The following is a 22,173-nucleotide window of genomic DNA, read 5'->3' on the forward strand; positions in this document are numbered from 1 at the left end:
CCCCCACTTCCGCCCCTTCCCCCACTTCCGCCCCTTCCCCCACTTCCGCCTCCTTCCCCCACTTCCGCCTCCTTCCCCCACTTCCGCCTCCTTCCCCCACTTCCGCCTCCTTCCCCCACTTCCGCCCCTTCCCCCACTTCCGCCCCTTCCCCCACTTCCGCCCCTTCCCCCACTTCCGCCCCTTACCCACTTCCGCCCCTTCCCCCACTTCCGCCCCTTCCCCCACTTCCGCCCCTTCCCCCACTTCCGCCCCTTCCCCCACTTCCGCCCCTTCCCCCACTTCCGCCTCCTTCCCCCACTTCCGCCCCTTCCCCCACTTCTGCCTCCTTCCCCCACTTCCGCCTCTTCCCCCCCTTCCCCCCTTCCCCCACTTCCGCCTCTTTCCCCACTTCCCCCTTTCCCCCACTTCCCTCTCCTTCCCCCTCCTTCCCCCCTTCCCCCCTTCCCCCTCCTTCCCCCCTTCCCCCCTTCCCCCTCCTTCCCCCCTTCCCCCCTTCCCCCTCCTTCCCCCCTTCCCCCCTTCCCCCTCCTTCCCCCCTTCCCCCTCCTTCCCCCCTTCCCCCCTTCCCCCTCCTTCCCCCTTCCCCCTCCTTCCCCCCTTCCCCCTTCCCCCTCCTTCCCCCCTTCCCCCTTCCCCCTCCTTCCCCCCTTCCCCCTCCTTCCCCCCTTCCCCCCTTCCCCCCCTTCCCCCTTCCCCCTTCCCCCTCCTTCCCCCCTTCCCCCTTCCCCCTCCTTCCCCCCTTCCCCCTTCCCCCTCCTTCCCCCCTTCCCCCCTTCCCCCCCTTCCCCCCTTCCCCCCTTCCCCCCCTTCCCCACTTCCCCCCTTCCCCCCCTTCCCCACTTCCCCCCTTCCCCCCCTTCCCCACTTCCCCCCTTCCCCCCTTCCCCCTCCTTCCCCACTTCCCCCCTTCCCCCCTTCCCCCTCCTTCCCCACTTCCCCCCTTCCCCCTCCTTCCCCCTTCCCCCTTCCCCCTCCTTCCCCCTTCCCCCTTCCCCCTCCTTCCCCCTTCCCCCTTCCCCCTCCTTCCCCCCCTTCCCCCCTTTCCCCCCTTCCCCCTCCTTCCCCCCCTTCCCCCCTTTCCCCCCCTTCCCCCTCCTTCCCCCTTCCCCCTCCTTCCCCCTTCCCCCTCCTTCCCCCTTCCCCCTCCTTCCCCCTTCCCCCCTTCCCCCTCCTTCCCCCTTCCCCCTCCTTCCCCCCTTCCCCCTCCTTCCCCCCTTCCTCCCTTCTTCCCCCCCTTCCCCTCCTTCTCCCACTTTTCCCCCTTCCCTCACTTTCTCCTCCTTCCCCCTCCTCCTACTTTCCCCTCCCCCCTCTTTCCCCCACTTTGCCCTCCTTCCCCCACTTTGCCCTCCTTCCCCCACTTTCCCCTCCTTCCCCCACTTTCCCCTCCTTCCCCCACTTTCCCCTCCTTCCCCCACTTTCCCCTCCTTCTCCCTTCCCCTTTCACCCCACTTCTCTCCCTCTCTTTCTGTCCTCCTCCACCTCTCTCCTCTTTGTCTTTTGCGAGGTCTCACTCTGTCACTCATGATAGAGTGCAGTGGCATGAACATGGCTCACTGTAGCCTAGACCTCCCAAGTTCATGCAATCCTCCCACCTCAGCCTCCTGAGTATCTGGGACGACAGACACACACCGCCATGCCTGGCTAATTTTTAAAAATTTTTAATAGAGATTGGGTCTCGCCTGTGAGTACCAGGCTAGTCTTGAACTCCTAGGTTCAAGCAATCAGCCTCCTGCAGTGCTGGGATTATAGGTGTGAGCCACTGCACCCAACCTAAAAGCAATCTTTTTTTTTGGAGACGGAGTCTCGCTCTGTTGCCCAAGCTAGAGTACATTGGTGCAGTCTCGGCTCACTGCAACCCCCCTCCCCCGGGTTCAAGTGATTCTTGTGCCTCAGCCTGCTGAGCAGCTGGGATTACAGGCATGCGCCATCACCCCTGGTTAATTTCTCTTTTTTTTTCTTTGAGATGGAGTCTTGCTTTGTCACCCAGACTGGAGTTCAGTGGCACGATCTCAGCTCACTGCAGCCTCCATCTCCTGGGTTCAAGCAGTTCTACTGCCTCAGCCTCACGAGGAGCTGGGACTGCAGGTGTGCACCACCACACCCAGCTAATTTTTGTATTTTTAATAGATATGGGGTTTCACCATGTTGTCCAGGATGATCTTGATTTTCTGACGTCATGATCCGCCCACCTCGGCCTCCGAAAGTGCTGGGATTACAGGCGTGAGCCATTGCACACAGCCAGTTTTTGTATTTTTAGTAGAGATGCGGTTTCACCATGTTGGCCAGGCTGGTTATGAACTCCTGACCTCAAGTGATTTGCCGGCCTTGGCCTCCCAAAGTTCTGGGATTCTAAGTGTGAGCCACCAGGCCTGGCCAAAAGCAGTCTTTTCAGTGTGGTTTTTTTTTTTTTTTTTTTGGATGGAGCCTCATTTTGTCTCCCAGGCTGGAGTGCAGTGGTGCAATCGTGGCTCACTGTAACCTCTACCTCCTGGGTTCAAGCAATTCTCCTGCCTCAGCCTCCCAAGTAGCTGGGATTACAGGTGCCTGCCATCACACCTGGCTAATTTTTGTATTTTTAGTAGAGACAGGGTTTCAGTATGTTGGCCAGACTGGTCTAGAACTCCTGACCTCAAGTGATCTGCCCACCTTGGCCTCCCAAAGTGCTGGGATTACATACGTGAGCCACCATGCCCCGCCTCAGTGTGAAAAATTAAATACAGAATATATAAAATACAGACTTTGAAAGGCCTTTGAACTTCTCTTTTTTCTTCATTCTCTTCTCAAAAAAGTTCAGATATTTCCAAACGTAAAAATTATGAACATCAGATCATGATCATAAATTTTCTTTCAGAAATGTAACAGGTGTTTTGTCTGTATGTAAGATTTTACCTTATTTTCAGACAGCATTTTAAAGGTGTAACCATCAAAATCACTTGATTAAAGTATAGAGTTTATTTTCAGTAGATTTACAGAGTTGTGCAGCCATCATCACATTCTAATTTTAGAGTATTTCCATCATCCTCCAAAGATCCCTCATGCCTGTTTCACCTTATTATTTTTAAGAGTTAGGACTGGGCGAGGTGGCTCATGCCTGTAATCCCAGCACTTTGGGAGGCCGAGGCGGGCGGATCACGAGGTCAGGAGATGGAGACTATCCTGGCTAACACGGTGAAACCCCATCTCTACTAAAAATACAAAAAATTAGCCAGGCGTGGTGGCGGGCGCCTGTAGTCCCAGCTACTCTGGAGGCTGAGGCAGGAGAATGGCGTGAACCCAGGAGGCAGAGCTTGCAGTGATCTGAGATCGTGCTACTGCACTCCAGCCTGGGCGACAGTGCGAGACTCCGTCTGGAAAAAAAAAAAAAAAAATTAGCTGGAATGGTTATGCCATTCATTTAGCCGTCAAATTGATGGATGTCAGTTGTTTCTAATTGTGGGTTAATGAGTATCGTTATGCGTATATTTTCCAGTACTACTATGATTAGTTCCTTAGGACAAAAAGCTAGAAGAATTGCTGGGTCAAAGACAATGTGTATTTTAAATATTGATGAATATTGCCAAATAGCCTTCCAAAAAGTTCATACGAACTTACAGTCACCAACAATGGATAACTGTGCTTTTAGGCAGTTTAAATCTTATGCAATGAAAGCACGTTGTGTAACTCTTCAGTATACCTCTAGGGAATTCCAGAGCAGTTTCAAAAATCATGAAAAAGTTTGTTGAGAAACTTTTCAAAACTCAAAAACTACTTAACTGTAATGTATTTTTTTTATCAGAATTACCTTGAGTTTTATTTTAAACCTTTTTTTTTTTTTTTTTTGAGACAGTTTTGCTCTGTCACCGAGGATGGAGTGCAATGGCGTGATTTCAGCTCACTGCAACCTCTGCCTCCCAGGTTCAAGCCATTCTCATGCCTCAGCCTCCTGAGTATTACAGGTGCCTGCCACCACACTGTCAATTTTTTTATTTTTAGTAGAGACAAGGTTTTACCATGTTGGTCAGGCTGAGCTCGAACTCCTGACCTCAGGTGATCCACCTGCCTCGGCCTCCCATAGTGCTGGGATTTTAAACATTGATTTTTTTAAGGCAAGATTATTTAATGTTTAATAAGGCAAAATAGTGTGTAGTATGTACTGTGGAATGGTTTCTATTTAAAGAAGGACTAAAATACACCTTAGAGCCGAATCATATTAGCTTCAGTTAGGAGTATCACTGCTTATCAGGAGTAATTGCAAAATAATCTGTTTATTCAGTTTTTATAAAATCAGTCTTTTATAGAATTGTATTTTTTAAAGATTAGTAGTTGTAACCTAATTTTACTTGCTTTTTTTTTTAATTAGGATATATCAACTCAAGAAAGTAACATATTAGGGGCATTCTGTGATATGAATGTAAGTGTTTACCTTTTTTATTCTTTTATGGAAAATTTTATTTTTATTTTTTTAACAAAGCCTCATCCATATGTTTTATTATTTATATATGTCTTTTGAGTTTCTCATCAGTATCTTTCCAGTATTGCTGATAAGATAAAAATTATTCGTACATTTTCAAATAATGACATGTTTTCTTTATTTTCCCAGGATGTAGAAGTACCATTGCATTTGCTTCGTTATGTATGTTTGTTTTGTGGGAAAAATGGCCTTTCTCTCATGAAGGATTGCTTTGAATATGGAACTCCTGAAACTTTGCCATTTCTTATAGCACATGCGTTTATTACAGTTGTGTCTAATGTAAGTATTGTTTTGAATTGATCTTAATTTTGGGAGCAATGTCTAGCATATCAGTAACATGAATTTTATGCTCTGAAAAGGAAGGTTTTGAATGATTTGCATGTATAATTTTTTTTGAGTTTGACAAAATGAGTACAGAAACGTTTTAACGATCTTTATTATTAAGATTAGAATTTGAATAAAATTAAAAGTTACCTGTTTTAAAACCAAAAAGGGGTCATGGCTATAATTATCTATTTTATCTAAAATAGGTGACTGCATAAAACTTTTACTAATTTTCATTGTTTAACTTTTATTATTATTTTTTTTTTGAGAGAGAGGGTCTCACTCTGTTGTCTAGACTGTAGCTTCGACCTCCTGGGCTCAGGTGATCCTCCCACGTCACACTCCTGAGTAGCTGGGACTAGAGGTGTGCAGCACCATGCCTGGCTGAATTTTTGTACTTTTTTTAGAGACAGAGTTTTACCATGTTGCCCAGGCCATTTTAAACTTGCTCTGCCTGGGATTCTGTCCTGGGAAATTTTTGACTTTTTGGGTTATTGGTTACTTTAAATGATGCTTGCCTAGGTTACTATTATAGTATGCCTGAATTATCTTACACATGAAGATGTAACATTTCTTGCCTTTGAAAATAAGGTAATTCTTCTGTATCCTGTGAATGTCAGTTTACTGTGAAGCACAGTGGATATGGAAAGAAAGATACTTTTATTTATTTATTTTTTTGAGACGGAGTCTTGCACTGTCCGCCAGGCTGGAGTGCAGTGGTGCAGTCTCAGCTCACTGCACCCTCTGCCTCCTGGGTTCAAGCGATTCTTCTGCCTCAGCCTCCCGAGTAGCTGGGACTACAGGCACGAGCCACCATGTCTAGCTAATTTCTGTATTTTTAGTACATGTTGGCCAGGCTGGTCTCAAACTCCTGACCTCATGATCCACCCACCTTGGCCTCCCAAAGTGCTGAGATTACAGGCGTGAGCCACTGCGCCCGGCCCGGAAAGAAAGATACTTTTAAATACCTGTATATTAAAATTCATCCTTTAATAACCTATTCTGGTCATAATTTAAAAAACTGGTAAAGTGAAAGTTCAGTGTACCTTTACCAAACCCTGAAATCTTGTGTGATGGAATTACCTTAATTAATAGCTAATATCAGATATTCAAATTATCTATAAAAAAAATTGGGTGAAAAGTGACTCAACCAAATATTTTGTTGCATTGTTTCCAATGCTGTGTGCTTAGCAGTGATGTGGTACATTGGAAACAGCACTGACATTACTAAAACTGGTAATAAATGATTTTTGTCAAGGTCATTTTCAGTTAAAAAATTCCACCCTTTCTGATAGGTTGAAAATATTACATATAGTAGTAGTGTAGCATGTAGGTTAATAATGTAGTCTTTTTTTTTTTAGACGGAGTCTGGCTCTATTGCCCAGTCTGGAGTGCAGTGGCACAATCTTGGCTCACTGCAACCTCCGTCTCCCAGATTTAAGCGATTCTCCTGCCTCAGCCTCCCGAGTAGTTGGGACTACAGGCGTATGCCACCATTCCTGGTTAATTTTTGTATTTTTAGTAGAGATTGGGTTTCACCATGTTGGCTAGGCTGGTCTCAAACTCCTAACTTCAGGTGATCCTCCTGCCTCAGCCTCCTAAAGTGCTGGGATTACAGGCGTGAGCCACTGTGCGTGATCTGAGCCTTAATTTTTTTAATTTGCAAAATGGGAATGATGATGGTATCCATCTACTTTAGAGGATTGTTGTGAGGTTTAAAATGAGAAAGAAAGATTTTACGCTCATAATGTAGCACTTGACATATAAAGTATGTGGCTTTTACTGGTGGCTTTTATTAGCTTCGGTTGTTACTAAATACTTAAGTGATCCTGTTATTCTGATTGAACTTATTTGTTTGATAGGAAGTTTTATGTACTTTGGCATTCTTTGAGAGAAAATATCTCAATTTAGTTAACTGAAATGCTGGGATAACATTTTTATTTTACATTGTGTTAATTTTGGAGAGGGCATATAATTTTGAAACACCAAGTTATCAAAGGGTTTACTTAATCAGGAATATTACATAAACCTGGATTAAACTGTTTATTGAATTTATTTGTACTAATTCTCGTTTAACAGTCTAGTATGGAAAGCTTGTTAAAGACTTTATTACTATATCTTTAAAAGTTATTGTTTACAGGGTTTTTTCTTCCTTATTTTATCCGTTTTTTTGAGACAGAGTCTCACTCCGTCACCCAGGCTAGAGTGCAGTGGCACCATCTTGGCTCACTGCAGCATCCACCTCCTGGGTTCAAGCAGTTGTCCTGCCTCAGCCTCCCTAGTAGCTGGGATAACTAGTGCACGCTACCACACCCAGCTAATTCTTGTATTTTTAGTAGACCCGGGGTTTCGCCATGTTGTCCAGGTTGGTCTCGAACTCCTGACCTCCCGTGATCCACCCACCTCGGCCTCCCAAAGTACTGGGATTACAGGCTTGAGCCACCGCACCCGGCCTTTGTTTTGTTTTGTTTTTGTTTTGAGAGAGAGGTCTGCTGTGCGGTAGCATAATAGCAGCTCACTGCAGCCTTGACCTCCCAGGCTCAAGCAGATCTCCCATGTCAGCCTCCCAAGTATCTGGGACTAAAGGTGCACGTCACCACGCCTGGCTAAATTAAAAACTGTTTTTGTAGAGATGGGGTTACACTGTTGCCCAACCTGTGAAGTTATCCTTTACTAAATAGAAAGGTTTAGGCTTAGATTCTGTTTTATCTTTCTCTTCAGCCCTTTTATGACTGCTAATTGGTGGGCTGTTGTCAATCTGCATAGTTTTCTTTATCTTGCAACTCAACTGAGGCCATTAAAGCAAAGTTATACTATTTAAATTAATGTATTTTTTGAACACCGTAATACTATAATACTATATAATCTGTGTGTGTTAATTTTCTGAGAATAATAACTCAATGGAGTAAATCTTTAATTGTCATCTTTTCCTTATAAAAAATATTGTAGATTGGCTCTCTGCAAGCTAATTTCTTCTATATGGTTAATATTTTAGTGTACATTAAGAGCTTAGAGTTCTTTTTGTAATCAGGCTTACTACAGAAGCTGTGCTTTATTTATTTATTTCATAGTAATTTCCTCTAGTGGGTCATTGCATAAACCCTGATCATTTTTGTATATCCATTCCTTTTCTTGCGAAGTGGGCAGCTTGTTTAGCCATGGTGTTTTGGCTTCAATGGGGTGAGGTCTCTATTTGGGAATCTCTGAATTTCACAGGAATGAGTAGAACTATATTTAACAATGAAAAAAATAGTATTAGATTTTAGGGCAGCCCTTTGTAAAGAAAAGAAAATAACTCATAAATAACTTTTGTGGCAGGAAAGATACGGACTCACGTTACTGAATACCTCTATTTCTCAGTTTATTATACTAAATCACACATTCAGAAGAGAACATGTTTGTAGCATTTCCTGGGACTCAGGAAATGATCCCATTCTGTTTATTTTCTAGGATGATTTCCTCCTCACTTAAAGAAAAAGCTATATATTTATTTTGAGACTGGCTAATTTTTGTGTTTTTGGTAGAGACAGTGTTTCACCATGTTCCCCAGGCTGGTCTTGAACTCCTGGGCTCAAATGATCCGCCTGCCTTGGCCTCCTAAAGTGCTGGGATTACAGGTGTGTGCCGTTGCACCTGGCTGATTTCCTCACTCTTACTGAGGCAGGGTAACTTTGTCAGATGGTGAGTGTTTTTTTTTGTTTTTTTGTTTTGAGATGGAGTCTCGCTCTGTCACCAGGCTGGAGTGCAGTGGTATGATCCCTGCTCACCGCAGCCTCCATCTCCCAGGTTCAAGTGATTCTCCTGCCTCAGCTTCCCAAGTAGCTGGGACTACAGGCACGCGCCACCATGCCCAGCTAACTTTTGTATTTTTAGTACAGGTGGGGTTTCACCATGTTGGCCAGGATGGTCTCAATCTCTTGACCTTGTGATGCCCTCACCTCAGCCTCCCAGAGTGCTGGGATTACAGGTGTGAACCACCACGCCTGGCTAGTGAGTGTTTTTTTTTTTTCAGAACCTGAATCTAGAATCCTGAAATTGCATCTCAGGAAAACTCACTGCTCTGGGTTTGAATTATCAACAAAGAAAGGAAATTCTTACCTTATCAGATTAAGGTTCAAATCTGATAACATCAAGCCCATACATTTATTTCAATCTCAAAAACTTTAGCAGATTCTTAACCAGTACTTTAGCAGTTCTTAACTAGCTCTGAGTTTTAGGAGATTTCTCAGTTTGCACAAATATTATTCCACCTATTATATGGATCCGTTCTTTAATAACAGCTGCACCCACAAGAAAACAACAAAGATTTTTATGTAGTTTTCTTACTTTGCAAATGCGGTTTTTTATGTAGTTTTCTGACTTTGCAAATGCAGCTTACTAACATTTAACACAGCTTAGAGAAATAGAACATGGAGGCATCTAAGTTTCTCCACTGAGACCCAAATGGAAGTTAATCTTAATCTCACTTTTGTTGAGTTACACTTGGTTTTAGCTTACAGTATCCTTCCTCAGCCCTCAGCTCTTTGCCTGAGTTTGTCATCTCATACATAACACCTTTTATTAATTTATAAAGAATCCAATAGAGACAATGGGTTTATTTTATTATGGAGTAGAAAGAAGTGCAAATGAGGATTAATAAAAAGAACTTCATACAAAATACGCTTTAGTCAAAGGTACAAGCTTGTAGGGCTTAAGTAACGTATAGGGGAACACAGTAGCAATTTCTGAATGTTCAATGTCCTAAGACTGCTTTTTACAAATATACTAGCAAAGACTGTTTAATATCAGAAACTAGGGTAGGATTACATATTTTTTGATATCTCTCTACTAGATAGGAGAATAGGAAATTAAGTTTTCATGATGCCACTTTGTCAGAACTAGGTTTGATGCAGAACGCTGTTTTTCTGCAGTTACAGGGAGCAGGGACCTTTTTTTTTCTTTTTTTCCCTATTTCTGAGAGTTTTAACCTAGGTTAAAAGGTTAGGAGGGCTGCTAGAATTCCATTAGCACGAAGCAGGGAGTGGGGAGAAGGAAACCTGAAAAGCTCAAAACTTAAAAAATGATAAAGGACACACTGTAGGATTAATAGCATATGGAATTTGGTTTTTATGATGTTGGGATCTATAGTAGTGTTAAAGAATGCTGATTTTTATGGCGATATAATCCTAGGTTTGAATTGTACCTCTGTTGCTTAGTATGTAATTTTGTTTTCATTACTTTTATAAGCATTGCTTTTCTCATTTATCACAATGGGAATGTTAAGGACTTAGTAAATGGTAGCTCTTTCTTGTATTAAAATTTTTTCTTGTATTGACATTTTTCTTCATTTGCTGTTTTTTAATTGAAATTTTTACTCACTTGTGTCTGTGTATTCTAAAATAAAAGATATAACTATGCCCTCCAATGTATCTTGTATAAAATAGGATTTTTAACCTTTTGTTAAAATTTGAAAAATAACATTCATAAACATACACAAAGTGATAACATGTGGCTCAGTGATTTATCAAAGCAAATATTCGTTTAACCATCACTCAAACCAAGAAACAGAACATTGTCAACTCCCCAGAAGCCTACCTTATGAGTCCTCAGGCCACTAACTATTCCATCTCTTCTCCTTTAAAAATAAACACAGTTCATACTTTAATGCTGATTATTCTCCTGCTTTTTTTAAAAAAAGGTTTATCACCTAATCTTATATCCCTAAACACTATAATTTGGTTTTGTGTCTTTTCACCATGCAGATGGAATCACATACTATGCATTCTTTAATGCCTGGTTGCTTTTTTTAAATGCCGAAATTTATATTGCATGTATGTTCATTTTTATTGTTGAATTATCTTTTAAAATATACCAATTTATTTTACTGGTGATGGACATTTAGGTTGTTACAGTTCTTATGGGTGTCAGCATTCTGTGTGTGTTTTGGTGAACGTATGTGCATTTAATTTGGATATATATCTAAAAGTAAATTTCTTATCAGGGTGTTTGTGTGTGTGTGTGTGTGTATGTATATATACATATATATATATATATTATTTTTCTGAGATGGAGTCTTGCTCTGTCGCCCAGGCTGGAGTGCAGTGGCGTGATCTCAGCTCACTGCAAGCTCCGCCTCACGGGTTCACACCATTCTCCTGCCTCAGCCTCCTGAGTAGCTGGGACTACAGGCTCCCACCACCATGCCTGGCTAATTTTTTGTATTTTTAGTAGAGGCAGGGTTTCACCGTGTTAGCTAGGATGGTCTCGATCTCCTGACCTCGTGATCCGCCTGCATCGGCCTCCCAAAGTGCTGAGATTACAGGTGTGAGCCACCATACCCAGCCTTTTTTTTTTTTTTAAACTCCCCTTTACCCCCACATTCCGTCGAGTATGCATATTTTCAAACTTAGGTGTTAAACCTATGGTTTCCTTAGGTGGTTGTATTAATTTATACTTCTGTCAGGTCTGTGAGAGTTCCCCTAGCTGCATATCCTTGCCAAGTGTTGACTTGGTTTTTTATAGATTTCTAATGGATTTATAGTAGTAGCTCATTGTGATTTTATTATTTTTTGAGACAGGGTCTTACTCTTGTCACCCAGGCCAGAGTGCATTGGGGTGATCTCAATTCTCCACTTCCTGGGCTCAGGCGATCTTCCCACCTCAGCCTCTTGCATAGCTGGTATGTGCCACCATGCCCCGCTAAGCAGATGTGGGGTTTTGCCATGTTGTCTTGGCTGGTCTCAAACTCCTGAGCTCAAGCAATCCTCCATCCTTGGCCTCCCAAAGTCCTGGGATTATAGGCATGAGCCACTCCACCTGGCCTTTGTTTTATATTTTTATATGTATATATATGTGTGTGTGTGTGTAAATATATATGTGTATATATAAATATATATATACATACATACGTATATATATACACACACACACACACTTTTTGTTGTTGTTTTTTTGAGATGGAGTCTTGCTCTCTTGCCCAGGATGTAGTGCAGTGGTGCGATCTTGGCTCACTGCAGTCTCCACCTCCTGGGTTCAAGCGATTCTCCTGTCTCAGCTTTCCAAGTAGCTAGGATTAGAGGAACCTACCACCAAGCCTGGCTAAATTTTTTGTACTTTTAGTAGAGATGGGGTTTCACTATGTTGGCCAGCTTGGTCTCGAACTCCTGACCTCAAAGTGATCCGACTGCCTCAGCCTCCCAAAGTGCTGGGATTACAGGTGTGAGCCACTGCACCTGGCCTGTTATATATTTGTAATGACTAATGAGAATCAGCGCTTTTTCGTAGGCATATTACTTATTTGGATTTTTTTTGCGAAGTACCTGTTTAAATCTTTTGCCCATTTGCAAAATTGGATTGTCTTTCTTGCTGATGTTTAGAATTTCCTTGTGTGTTTTAGATAGACATCTTTTTAGGTAGAAGTCTTTTGTTTGATATATGTATTGCCAGTATCTTCTACTCTTGTGTTGCTTTTCACTCTTGTGTTGAAGAAATGTTATTCATCAAGCTTCATATTGTATAATTTGTCATTGTTTTTCTTTATGGTTAAGGTTTTCATTTTTGGTTGAAAAAGTCATTTTTCACTCTAAGGCCATGAAGATACTTACAAAGTTTTTTTTTGTTTGTTTCTTTTTAGATGGAGTCTCGCTCTGTTGCCAGGCTGGAGTGCAGTGGCTTGATCTCAGCTCACTGCAACCTCCACCTCCTGGGTTCAAGCGGTTCTCCTGCCTCAGTCTCCTAAGTAGCTGAGACTACAGGCACTTGCCACCACACCCAGCTAATTTTTGTATTTTTAGTATAGATGGGGTTTCACCATGTTGGCCAGGATGGTCTCGATCTCCTGACCTTGTGATCCACCTACCTCGGCTCCCCAAAGTGCTGGGATTACAGGTGTGAGCCACGATGCCCGGCCAAAGTTTGTGTTTTTTTTTTGAAAAATTTTTTCTTGCTTACCTTGATCAGGAAACAAGTATTATTGCTTTACCTTTCATATTTTGATCTATTCAACTGCAATACATTTTTATTTATAGTTTCAGGAGGGATTAAGATTCATTTTCTTTTCCATACAGATATCCAGTGTTCCTAACACTGTCACAAAGACAGTCATTTCTTCTTTGTTCTGTAGTACTACTTTTGTTGCACAGGTTAGTCTTGAACTCCTGGCCTGAAGTGGCCTGAAGTGATCCTTCCATCTCGGCCTCCAAAAGTATTGGTTACAGGTGACTCACGCCTCATCACTACAGTGAGCCAAATCGGATGTTTTTATGTGCATGGGTTTGGGCTCTTTGGCATAGTACACCATTCTATTTTCTTAATTTTGTGCTGTTTTGCCTACTGCCTTAATTACTGAAGCTTTACAAGAAGTCTTGCTCTCTGGGAAAGCAAGTACTACCTCCCTGTCGTTTTTCTTTTCTTTTCTTTTCTCTCTTTTTTTTTTTTTTTTTGGAGACACAGTCTCACTTTGTCACCTAGGCTGGAGTGCAGTGGGATGATCTCGGCTTACTGCAACGTCCACCTCTTGGGGTTCAAGTGATTTTCCTGTCTCAGCATCCCAAGTAGCTGGGATTACAGGTGTGCGTCACCACACCCAGCTCATTTGTTTTTGTATTTTCAGTAGAAACAGTTTCACCATGTTGGCCAAGCTGGTCTCGAACTCCTGACCTCAGGTGATCTCCCCACCTGGGTCTCCTAGAGTGCTGGTATTACAGGCCTGAGCCACTGCACCCAGCTTCTCCTTGTTGTATTTCTTTTCTTTTTTTTGAGACAGAGTCTTGCTCTGTTGCCCAGGCTGGAGTACAGTGGCATGATATTGGCTCACTGCAAGCTCCGCCTCCCAGGTTCACGCCATTCTCCTGCCTCAGCCTCCTAAGTAGCTGGGACTACAGGCACCCGCCACCATGCCCGGCTAAGTTTTTTGTATTTTTAGTAGAGATGGGGTTTCACCATGTTAGCCAGGATGGTCTCGATCTCCTGACCTCGTGATCTGCCTGCTTCGGCCTCCCAAAGTGAGATGTGAGCCACCACGCCCGGCCTCCTTGTTGTATTTCTTAGAGAGTTTTGGCTCTTCTTGGGCTTTTGTGCTTTGAATGATTTTCATAAGTTCTGCACTTAAACCTTTTTGGATTGCACTGAATCTATAGATGAATTTTGGGAGAACTATTATCTTCACAATAAATATGGCAAATGTCTCCTTATTTACATGTTCTTTAATTGATTATTTTCCAACTTTTTATGTAGAGTTGTATATCTTGTTAGATTACTCCTAGACACATGATATTTTTGATACTGTTCTTAAGGGAATCTTTTTGAAAACTGTGTTATTTGTTCCTGAGAACAAATAATAAGAAAAGAACATATATAGGGTGTTGTGTGTATGTATATATAGGTGTGTGCATATTTGTTTATATTAACCTAAGCAACAGTTTTGCTAAACTCTTTAGTTTCAGTGTTTATCTGATAATTATTTTGGGTTTTCTAGTTATATAATTATATTATCTCAGAGTATTATTTTAAATCCTTCTTTCTAGTCCTTTGCCTTTTATTTAGTTTCTTAACTTATTATACTGTCTAGGTCCTTCAGTTCAAGTGGAATTAGCTTCCTTGTCTTGTTCCTAGTCTCAGGAGGCAAAGTTTTTAACATTTCATCATTAACGTAGTATTTACTACAGGGTTTTTATAGACGTCTTTGATTATAGTGAATCACTACATTCTGAATTCCCAAATTCATGTATTTTATTTTTTAATTTTTTTTGTTTTGAGGCAAGGTCTTCCTGTGTTGTCCAGGGTGGAGTACGGTGACGCGATCTTGGCTCACTGAGGCTTCCACCTCCTGGGTTCAAGCGAATCTCCCACCTCAACCTCGCAGAGTGCTGGGACTACAGAAATGTGACACCATGCCTGGCTTATTTTTATATTTTTTGATAGAGATGGGGTTTCAGCCATGTTACCCAGGCTGGTCTTGAACTCCTGATCTCAAGTGATCCACCTGCCATGATCTCCCAGAGTGCTGGGATTATAGGCATGAGCCACCGCGCCTGTCCAGATTCGTTTTTAATTTGTATCTCCTGCCAGTGTCAAGACTCAGTATCAGAGTTTTTGTTTGATGGTTGGGTTAGGATTTTTATTCTTACTATTTTTGAAAATAAAACTATTATAATGTATTCACATTTGATTTATAAATGTTAAAATATTGTGTAGAAAAAATAAGGATATATTTATCGTAAATTTTATTATAACTCAGTCGAGTTGTAAGTTACTTATAGTAAGAGCTTATTTCAGTAAGTACTTGTTGATGTTGTAATCAGTGTGTGACTGTAAAATATATTTGCTTCAGATACTGAAATGACTGGAAATTATGGGTAATTTGAAATATTTTAGGAAGGAATGATGAGATGATTAGTTAAAAAACTAATGTGGTTTATTAAAAAACTAATATAGTGCCTTGTATTGGGGATGCTACCATACAAAGAGGTGTAGAGAATTATTTGGTAAGAAAATATTACTTTGAGAGATGGTTTTTTCTTTTCAGCAAGAAGCTAAGATTAATTTTTCAGACAGACTTCATGTAAAATAAGATATATAATATATATAGGTTAAATTTCCTGATACATGTGTAATTCTGTTTTGTACTATACTTTTTTCATAATTGATAACGTGTAATTTTAGAGGCAGCAAAATACTAAATGATCCTGGTTTTTGTTTTGTTTTTTATTTGAGATGGAGTCTCGCTCCGTTGCCCAGGCTGGAGTGCAGTGGCGCAGTCTCGGCTCACCACATCCTCTTCCCCCCCGCCCCCGGGGGTGGGGATTCAAGCGATTCTCCTGCCTCAGCCTCTCAAGTAGCTGGGACTACAGGTGCACGCCACCATGCCCGGCTAATTTTTGTGTTTTTAGTAGATACGGGGTTTTACTCTGTTGGCCAGGCTGATCTCAAACTCCTGACCTTCGTGATCTGCCCGCCTCAGCCTCCCAAAGTGCTGGGATTACAGGCGTGAGTGACCACGCCTGGCCAATGCTCTTGTTTTTCATTAGTTTAGTGAAAGATATATGTATTTCACATATTTGTTAGGCATTAATGTTGTTTTTATGTTTCTTATATAGATTAGAATATGGCTACATATTCCTGCTGTCATGCAGCACATTATACCTTTTAGGACCTATGTTATTAGGTAAGTTTATAAAATCTCTTTACCCCTGATTATCAGTGTAATATATTTAAACAATTTATAATATAGAATTATATTGTTTGAAAGTCCCCTATAGTCATATTCTCTAGAGAAAATTTCAAGTAACAGTTCGGTATATAGTGTTTTTTATGCACATATATGGATTTATATTTAATGTTTACTTTTTAGCAAATTATGTTGGACTTTTTTTTACATGAGTATGTAAAGAATTAAAGACATTAATAATGGTTATTTCACTGTATTTAGTCAGTCAGCAAATACACAGTAAGTGTCTGTTACGTTCTAGGCACTGAGGATATAGCAGAAGAAAACAAATTGCAAAAATCTCTGCTCTTGTGCAGTCTGTTTACAAAAGAAGTAAATGATAATACTACATCAGAAAGTGATAAGTATTATAGGATAAATAGCAGCAAAGGTGGATTGAGAGTTCTAGGGGGTGGGTTACAGTTTATGGGGACAGGGAATGTCTCATTGAACGAGAGGTGACATTTGAATTTTATAAGTCTCAACCTAAAAAGGAAGCCTAAGAAGATGGAGAAAGGGTTGTACTGATTAGAATTAAAGTATGAACTGTCAGGATTCTGCATATTTTATTTCTTGATAACATTTATGAGAGTATTGTACTTTTTTTCTCATTTGCAAAGGTTTGAGTGTCTCCCTTTTTCACAGCACTACTCAACTTTTGGGAGACAGTATCAGGCAAAGAATCAGATAGTAATGAATGCTGTGCAAGTAAGTTAGTGTGATACAGAGGGAGTATGGGGTCTTTCTGAAAGGTGATATCTGATGGACGTGAGTCAGCTGTTCAAGTGATTATTAGAAAGACGTAGAAGGAACATGTCAGTATAGGCTTTGAAGGTGGCGTATGACACAAACTAGAAGCAGATTGGTGTGGACAATAATGTGTAAGGGGATATAATTATGAAGGTGGAGAGATAAGCGGGGGCAGATTATTCAGGACCTTGTAGGCCACTGTAAGGAGTATGGATTTAATTTTTTCAATGGGAATCTATTGAAGGGTTTTTAGCAGATGTTTCATGATTTTTTGAAAAGTTTTCTTTGGCTTTTAAGTATATCATAAATATAGGGTGGCTGGAATAGAAGCTAGGAGGAGACCAATTGAAAGGTTTATGTATTAGTCCTGGAAGGAAAATGACGATTACTTGTAGTAGGATTGTTAATGATGATTTTGAAAATTGGATGAATGTAAGTGAAAATAAAATCAATAATTCTGGTCATTATAGGGTATAAAGAAAAGGGTAGTATTGTGGATGTGGATGACATTAAGCACCCCCCCTCCTCAATTTTTTATTTGTACTGTGGATATCATTACTGAGATGTGAAAATCTGGGAGAACTTAAAGACAAGACTTTGAGAGGCTGTGGGACTTTTAAGTGGCACGGGCAAATTGGGAGTATGAACTTGTAGTTCAGAACAGTTTCATTAATTTAAGAGTTGTGAGTGTAAAGATGGTATTTAAAAACCACAGGAGTCACCTGAGGAGAGCATACAGGAAAAGAGTAGAGGTGGAGTCTAAGATAGAGCTCTGTATCGGTTGGTTTGGCTGTGTAAGAAAACATCCCTCAAAACTTAGTGGCTTAAAACAATAGCCAGCCAGGCATGGTGGCTCATGCCTATAATCCCAGCACTTCGGGAGGCCGAGGCGGGAGGATCACCTGAGCCCAGGAGTTCAAGACCAGTCTGGGCAACATAGCGAGACTCCATCTCCGTGCAGGGGAAGAAAATTAGCTGGTCGTGGTGGCACGCTTCTATAGTCCCAGCTACCAGGGAAGCTGAGGTGGAAGGATCACTTGAGCCCAGGAGGTCGAGGCTGCAGTGAGCTCTGATTGAGCAGTTGCACTCCAGCGTGAGTGACAAAGCAAGACTTTGTTTCATTAAAAAAACATAAAATAAAACAACATAAAAAATAAAACAACAGCCATTTATTATTTCTCACAATTCTCTGGTTAGCTAGGCAGTTTTGTTGATCTGTATTGACTTGGCTGAAACTGGATGGTCTAGGTTAACCTTGTTCCCACATTCTGTGATTGCCATGCTGATTGGTCTTGTGGGGTGAGGGGGAATCTCATATATGTCTTGCAGTTGGCTTCATGTCAGTTGGAGCATCAGACACTTCTCTTCCATCCAGCAGGCTAACCTTGGTTCCTTGTTTTGTTGGTGATTAGAGTTCCCAGCAAGAGAAGGCAAGCTCAAAGGCTTTTCTAGCTTCCCCTTATGTCATGTCTATTAATATCTCATTGGCCAATGCAAGTTACATGGCAAGGCCCAGATTTAAGGTGTAGAAATAGATTACACCTTTTGATGAGAGGAATAGCAAAGTCACATTGCAAATTCTTGTACGTATAATGATGGGAGGAATTTGTGGTCATTTTGTAATCCATTACAGGCCTTGAGGAACACTAATGCTGAAAGGTCGGACAGCAGAGAAGGAATCTGCCAAACAGATTAGACAGGGCCTGAGAGGAAAACCAGAGGTTTGTGGGTTTTGGACACAAAAAAAGTTAATGCTTACAGTGTACATTTTAAGTTATTGAGTGGTCTTTAAAAATGCTTTATGAATTTTTATGTATTTTCTATTTCTGAATCATTTCAGGTATTTATGCAAGCTCTCTGATCAGGAGTTACGACAGAGTGCAGCTCGTAACATGGCTGACTTAATGTGGAGCACAGTCAAAGAGCCATTGGATACAACATTATGCTTTGATAAAGAAAGCCTAGATCTTGCATTTAAGTACTTTATGTCACCTACTTTGACTATGAGGTTGGCTGGATTGAGTCAGATAACGGTAAGCTATATTTGCTTTATTTTTGGTCATTGTTTATTTGCTTTCTGGTCTATCATAATAATACTACCCACTATTTATGGAGCACTTCATACTAGGCATTGTGCTAAGTATTTTACATGGATTACTTTGTATGGTCTTCACAAAAAATTTCTGTGTTTCTCTTATTTTAAATAAGTCTGAAGCTTAGATTTATATGGATTTATACTGTGGGTCCATTTGATTTCCGGGTCCAACTCTTTCATCATTTTGTTTTTGTCTTTTTAAACTATTTAGGTTTTTATGTTTTTAGATGTTTTGAGAAAGAGGAATAATTGGAGGGCTTTATAAGCAGTTAATTAATTTTCCAGGCAGAAACCATAGATTATTGGACCGTAGGCCAAATTTTACTAAATGTTTGTTTTGAATAGTCTTAAATACTGTTTTTAAATAGGACAAAATAACATAAAAATCTGTATTCTTGGCTTCTCTTGGTGAGGGGGTTGGAAGAAGGCCTGGTATCCTTGGGTCTGTATTCTTGCATAACAACAGTCTGTTAGAACTCAGTAATTAACTTTATCCTTCAGAATGAATGTGCTTTCTCTGGTTTGTTACAGTCCCCATTTGCTTTACTCCTTTGCATTTCTGTTTTTTTGTTTTTGTTTTTGTTTTTTTGTTTTTCTTGGAGATGGAGTCCCATTCTGTTGCGCAGTGGCATGATCTTGGCTTACTGCAACCTCCACCTGCTGGGTTCAAGAGATTCTCTTGCCTCAGCCTCCTGAGTAGCTGGGACTACAGATGTGCGCCACAACGCCCGGCTAATTTTTTGTATTTTTAGTAGAGATGGATTTTCACCGTGTTGGCCACGCTGGTCTGGAATTCCTGACCTCAGGTGATCCACCTGCCTCATCCTCCCAAAGTGTTGGGATTACAGGCGTGAGCCACCCCACCTGGCCACATTACTGGTTTTTGTTGTTGTTGTTTTGTTTTGGTAGTGTAGTCACACTGAAAATCTGAAGCAGCTAGAGTTTACTTGTGTACCGGGTTTCATAAATATGAAAGATACTTGTTGATATTGTCCCAGATAAATTAAATCTTGAGTGGATTTATCTAGGGAGTCTTTCCTGAAACTTTGTCTATAATGACATATTACTTGCTCTCTTGCGTTAGATTGTTGTGTTTTTTTACTTACTCAGCTTTGTTTTCTCCAGTGTGCTTAGTGTAATAAAGAATACTATTTGTGGAATGAATGTAGTTGTTTTTTTTTTTTCCTTCTTTTGAGATGGACTCTTACTCTGTCACCCAGGCTGGAGTGCAGTGGCACGATCTTGGCTCACTGTAACCTCTGCCTCCTGGGTTCAAGTGATTCTTGTGCCTCAGCCTCCTGAGTAGCTTGCGTTTTAGGCGCATGCCACCATACCCAGCTAATTTTGTATTTTTAATAGAGATGGAGATTTACTGTGTTGGCAAGGCTGATCTCGGAACTCCTGACCTCAGGTGATCCACCTGCCTCGGCCTCCTAAAGTGCTGGGATTACAGGTGTGAGCCACTGCGCCTGGCCGTTATTTAGTATTTTAATATAACAGAAATAGTTTTACTAATTGGGAAGCATGTGTCTCTGATTATGTCTTAGATTTTATAATGTTAATCTAGTTATTGTGATCTACATACGTCAATCAGTTTACCATGTTTCTTAGTATTTGCTGACATATGCAAGAATAATTTTGGAAATAAAAACCCTTAATTTCTTGTCTTTAATCATAGAATCAACTCCATACCTTCAATGATGTGTGCAATAATGAATCATTAGTATCGGACACAGAAACGTAAGTGGGAGCATTTATATATATATGATTTTAATGTACAGTTGTTTATATGGTAAATTCTAATTTTTAGATTTAAAATTTTTACTAGAAATTCTTTGCCCTGTGACAGTTTGTACAGTTCTTCATCAAGCTTTCAGAACATTATGCTGCCTGTAACATAACTCTCTCTCCCTCTTTTTTTTGAGACAGGGTCTTGCTCTGTTGCCCAGGGTGGAATATAGTGCTGGGACCATGGCTCACTACAGCCTCAAGTTCCCAGGGTCAGGTGATCCTCCCACCTCAGCCTCCCGGATAGCTGGGACCACAGGCGTATGCTAGCATGCCTGGCTAATTTTTGTGATTTTTGTAGAGGCAGAGTTTTGCCATGTTGCTCAGTCTGGTCTTGTAGACTCAAGCCATCCGCTTGCCTCAGCCTCCCAAAGTGTTGGGATTACGGGCATGAGCCACTGCGTCTGGCCACATTTCTCTCTTTTAAAAGCGTCTGCCAACATATAGTACTATTTGTCACAGTATGAAAGCATACTGTTTATACTGGAGAATTTAGTCTTGAAAAATATGGTACTGATAGTTTTCAGAAAGTACACTGTCTTAGTCCAGGCTGCTGTAACAAAGTACCGTAGATTGGATGACTTATAAACAACAGAAATTTATTTCCCATAGTTCTGGAGGCTGGAAGTCCAAGATCAGGTTGTTGCCAGCATTGTGAAGTTCTGGTGGGGTCCTTCTTCTGGACCATAGATGGCCATTTTCTTTTATTTTCGCATGGTGGAAAGAGGCAGGTCTCTGGGGTCCCTTTTATTAGGCCACTAATCCCATTCATGAAGGCTCTACCCTCATGACCTAATTATCTCCCAAAGGCCCCATTTCCAATAACATCACATTGGGAGTTAAAAAAGTAGTTTTTATAGCTTAAACTTCTTTGGTTCTGAGAAATATATGTATTCCATTTAATTGTTCATCTAGTATAGAAATCAGTTTTTAAAATCTCAAACAGTAGGATAGAATATCTTCTGGAACAGAGTTGGATTGGTTTGTTAGAAAATTCTTAATTATACATGTGAGTCATACTTTAGTGTAACTTGATCTTACTACTGCTCTAAGGCGCTAATCCCAGTTGAACCTAGGTCTTCATGAATTTGGAAAGCAGACTGTCTCTTGACTCTTTTTTCCCTTCAGACTAAAGAGTTCTTATTCTCCCAGTTCTTTATATGGTATGGTTTTTGGATTTATCACTATATGAGTTATTCGTCTCTGGCAATATTCTTTGTCAGTGGTCCCCTTAAAATGTGTTGCCTAGAATTTTTCATTGCTTTATAAATTCTGGATTATATTAGAAGTGTTATTTCACACTGTCAAGACATTATGTAGACGATATCCAGTGTATTTATAAAGCTACAGCTCTGTGCCAGGCACAGTGGCTCACGCCTGTATCCCAGCACTTTGGGAGGCTGAGGCGGGCAGATCACTTGAGGCCAGGAGTTCAAGGCCCGCCTGGCCAACATGGTGAAATTCCATCTCTACTATAAATACAAAAATTAGGTGTGGTGGCGCATGCCTGTGATTCCAGCTATTTGGGTAGCTGAGGCATGAGAATCACTTAAACCTGGAGACAGAGATTGCAGTGA

At 41.1% G+C, this 22,173-nt stretch overlaps 1 protein-coding gene across 5 annotated transcripts in view; it reads left to right on the forward strand.

Moving 5' to 3' along the window:
• The window catches only part of USP34 (ubiquitin specific peptidase 34), a 281,740-nt gene that overhangs the window by 70,122 nt on the left and 189,445 nt on the right, over window positions 1-22,173 (forward strand). For 4 of the 5 annotated variants that reach the window (XM_024242030.3, XM_054547514.2, XM_054547516.2 and 1 more), the window contains exons 4-8: window positions 4,344-4,394; window positions 4,584-4,733; window positions 15,854-15,921; window positions 18,554-18,746; window positions 20,487-20,548. In XM_024242030.3, the coding sequence (XP_024097798.2) occupies window positions 4,344-4,394; window positions 4,584-4,733; window positions 15,854-15,921; window positions 18,554-18,746; window positions 20,487-20,548 (524 nt within the window). Of the gene's footprint in view, window positions 1-4,343; window positions 4,395-4,583; window positions 4,734-15,853; window positions 15,922-18,553; window positions 18,747-20,486; window positions 20,549-22,173 lie in introns of those variants that run through there. The other variant, XM_024242032.3, reaches the window with a different exon arrangement.

Source organism: Pongo abelii, chromosome 12 (assembly GCF_028885655.2).
Source record: "Pongo abelii isolate AG06213 chromosome 12, NHGRI_mPonAbe1-v2.0_pri, whole genome shotgun sequence".
Lineage (NCBI taxonomy): Eukaryota > Metazoa > Chordata > Mammalia > Primates > Hominidae > Pongo > Pongo abelii.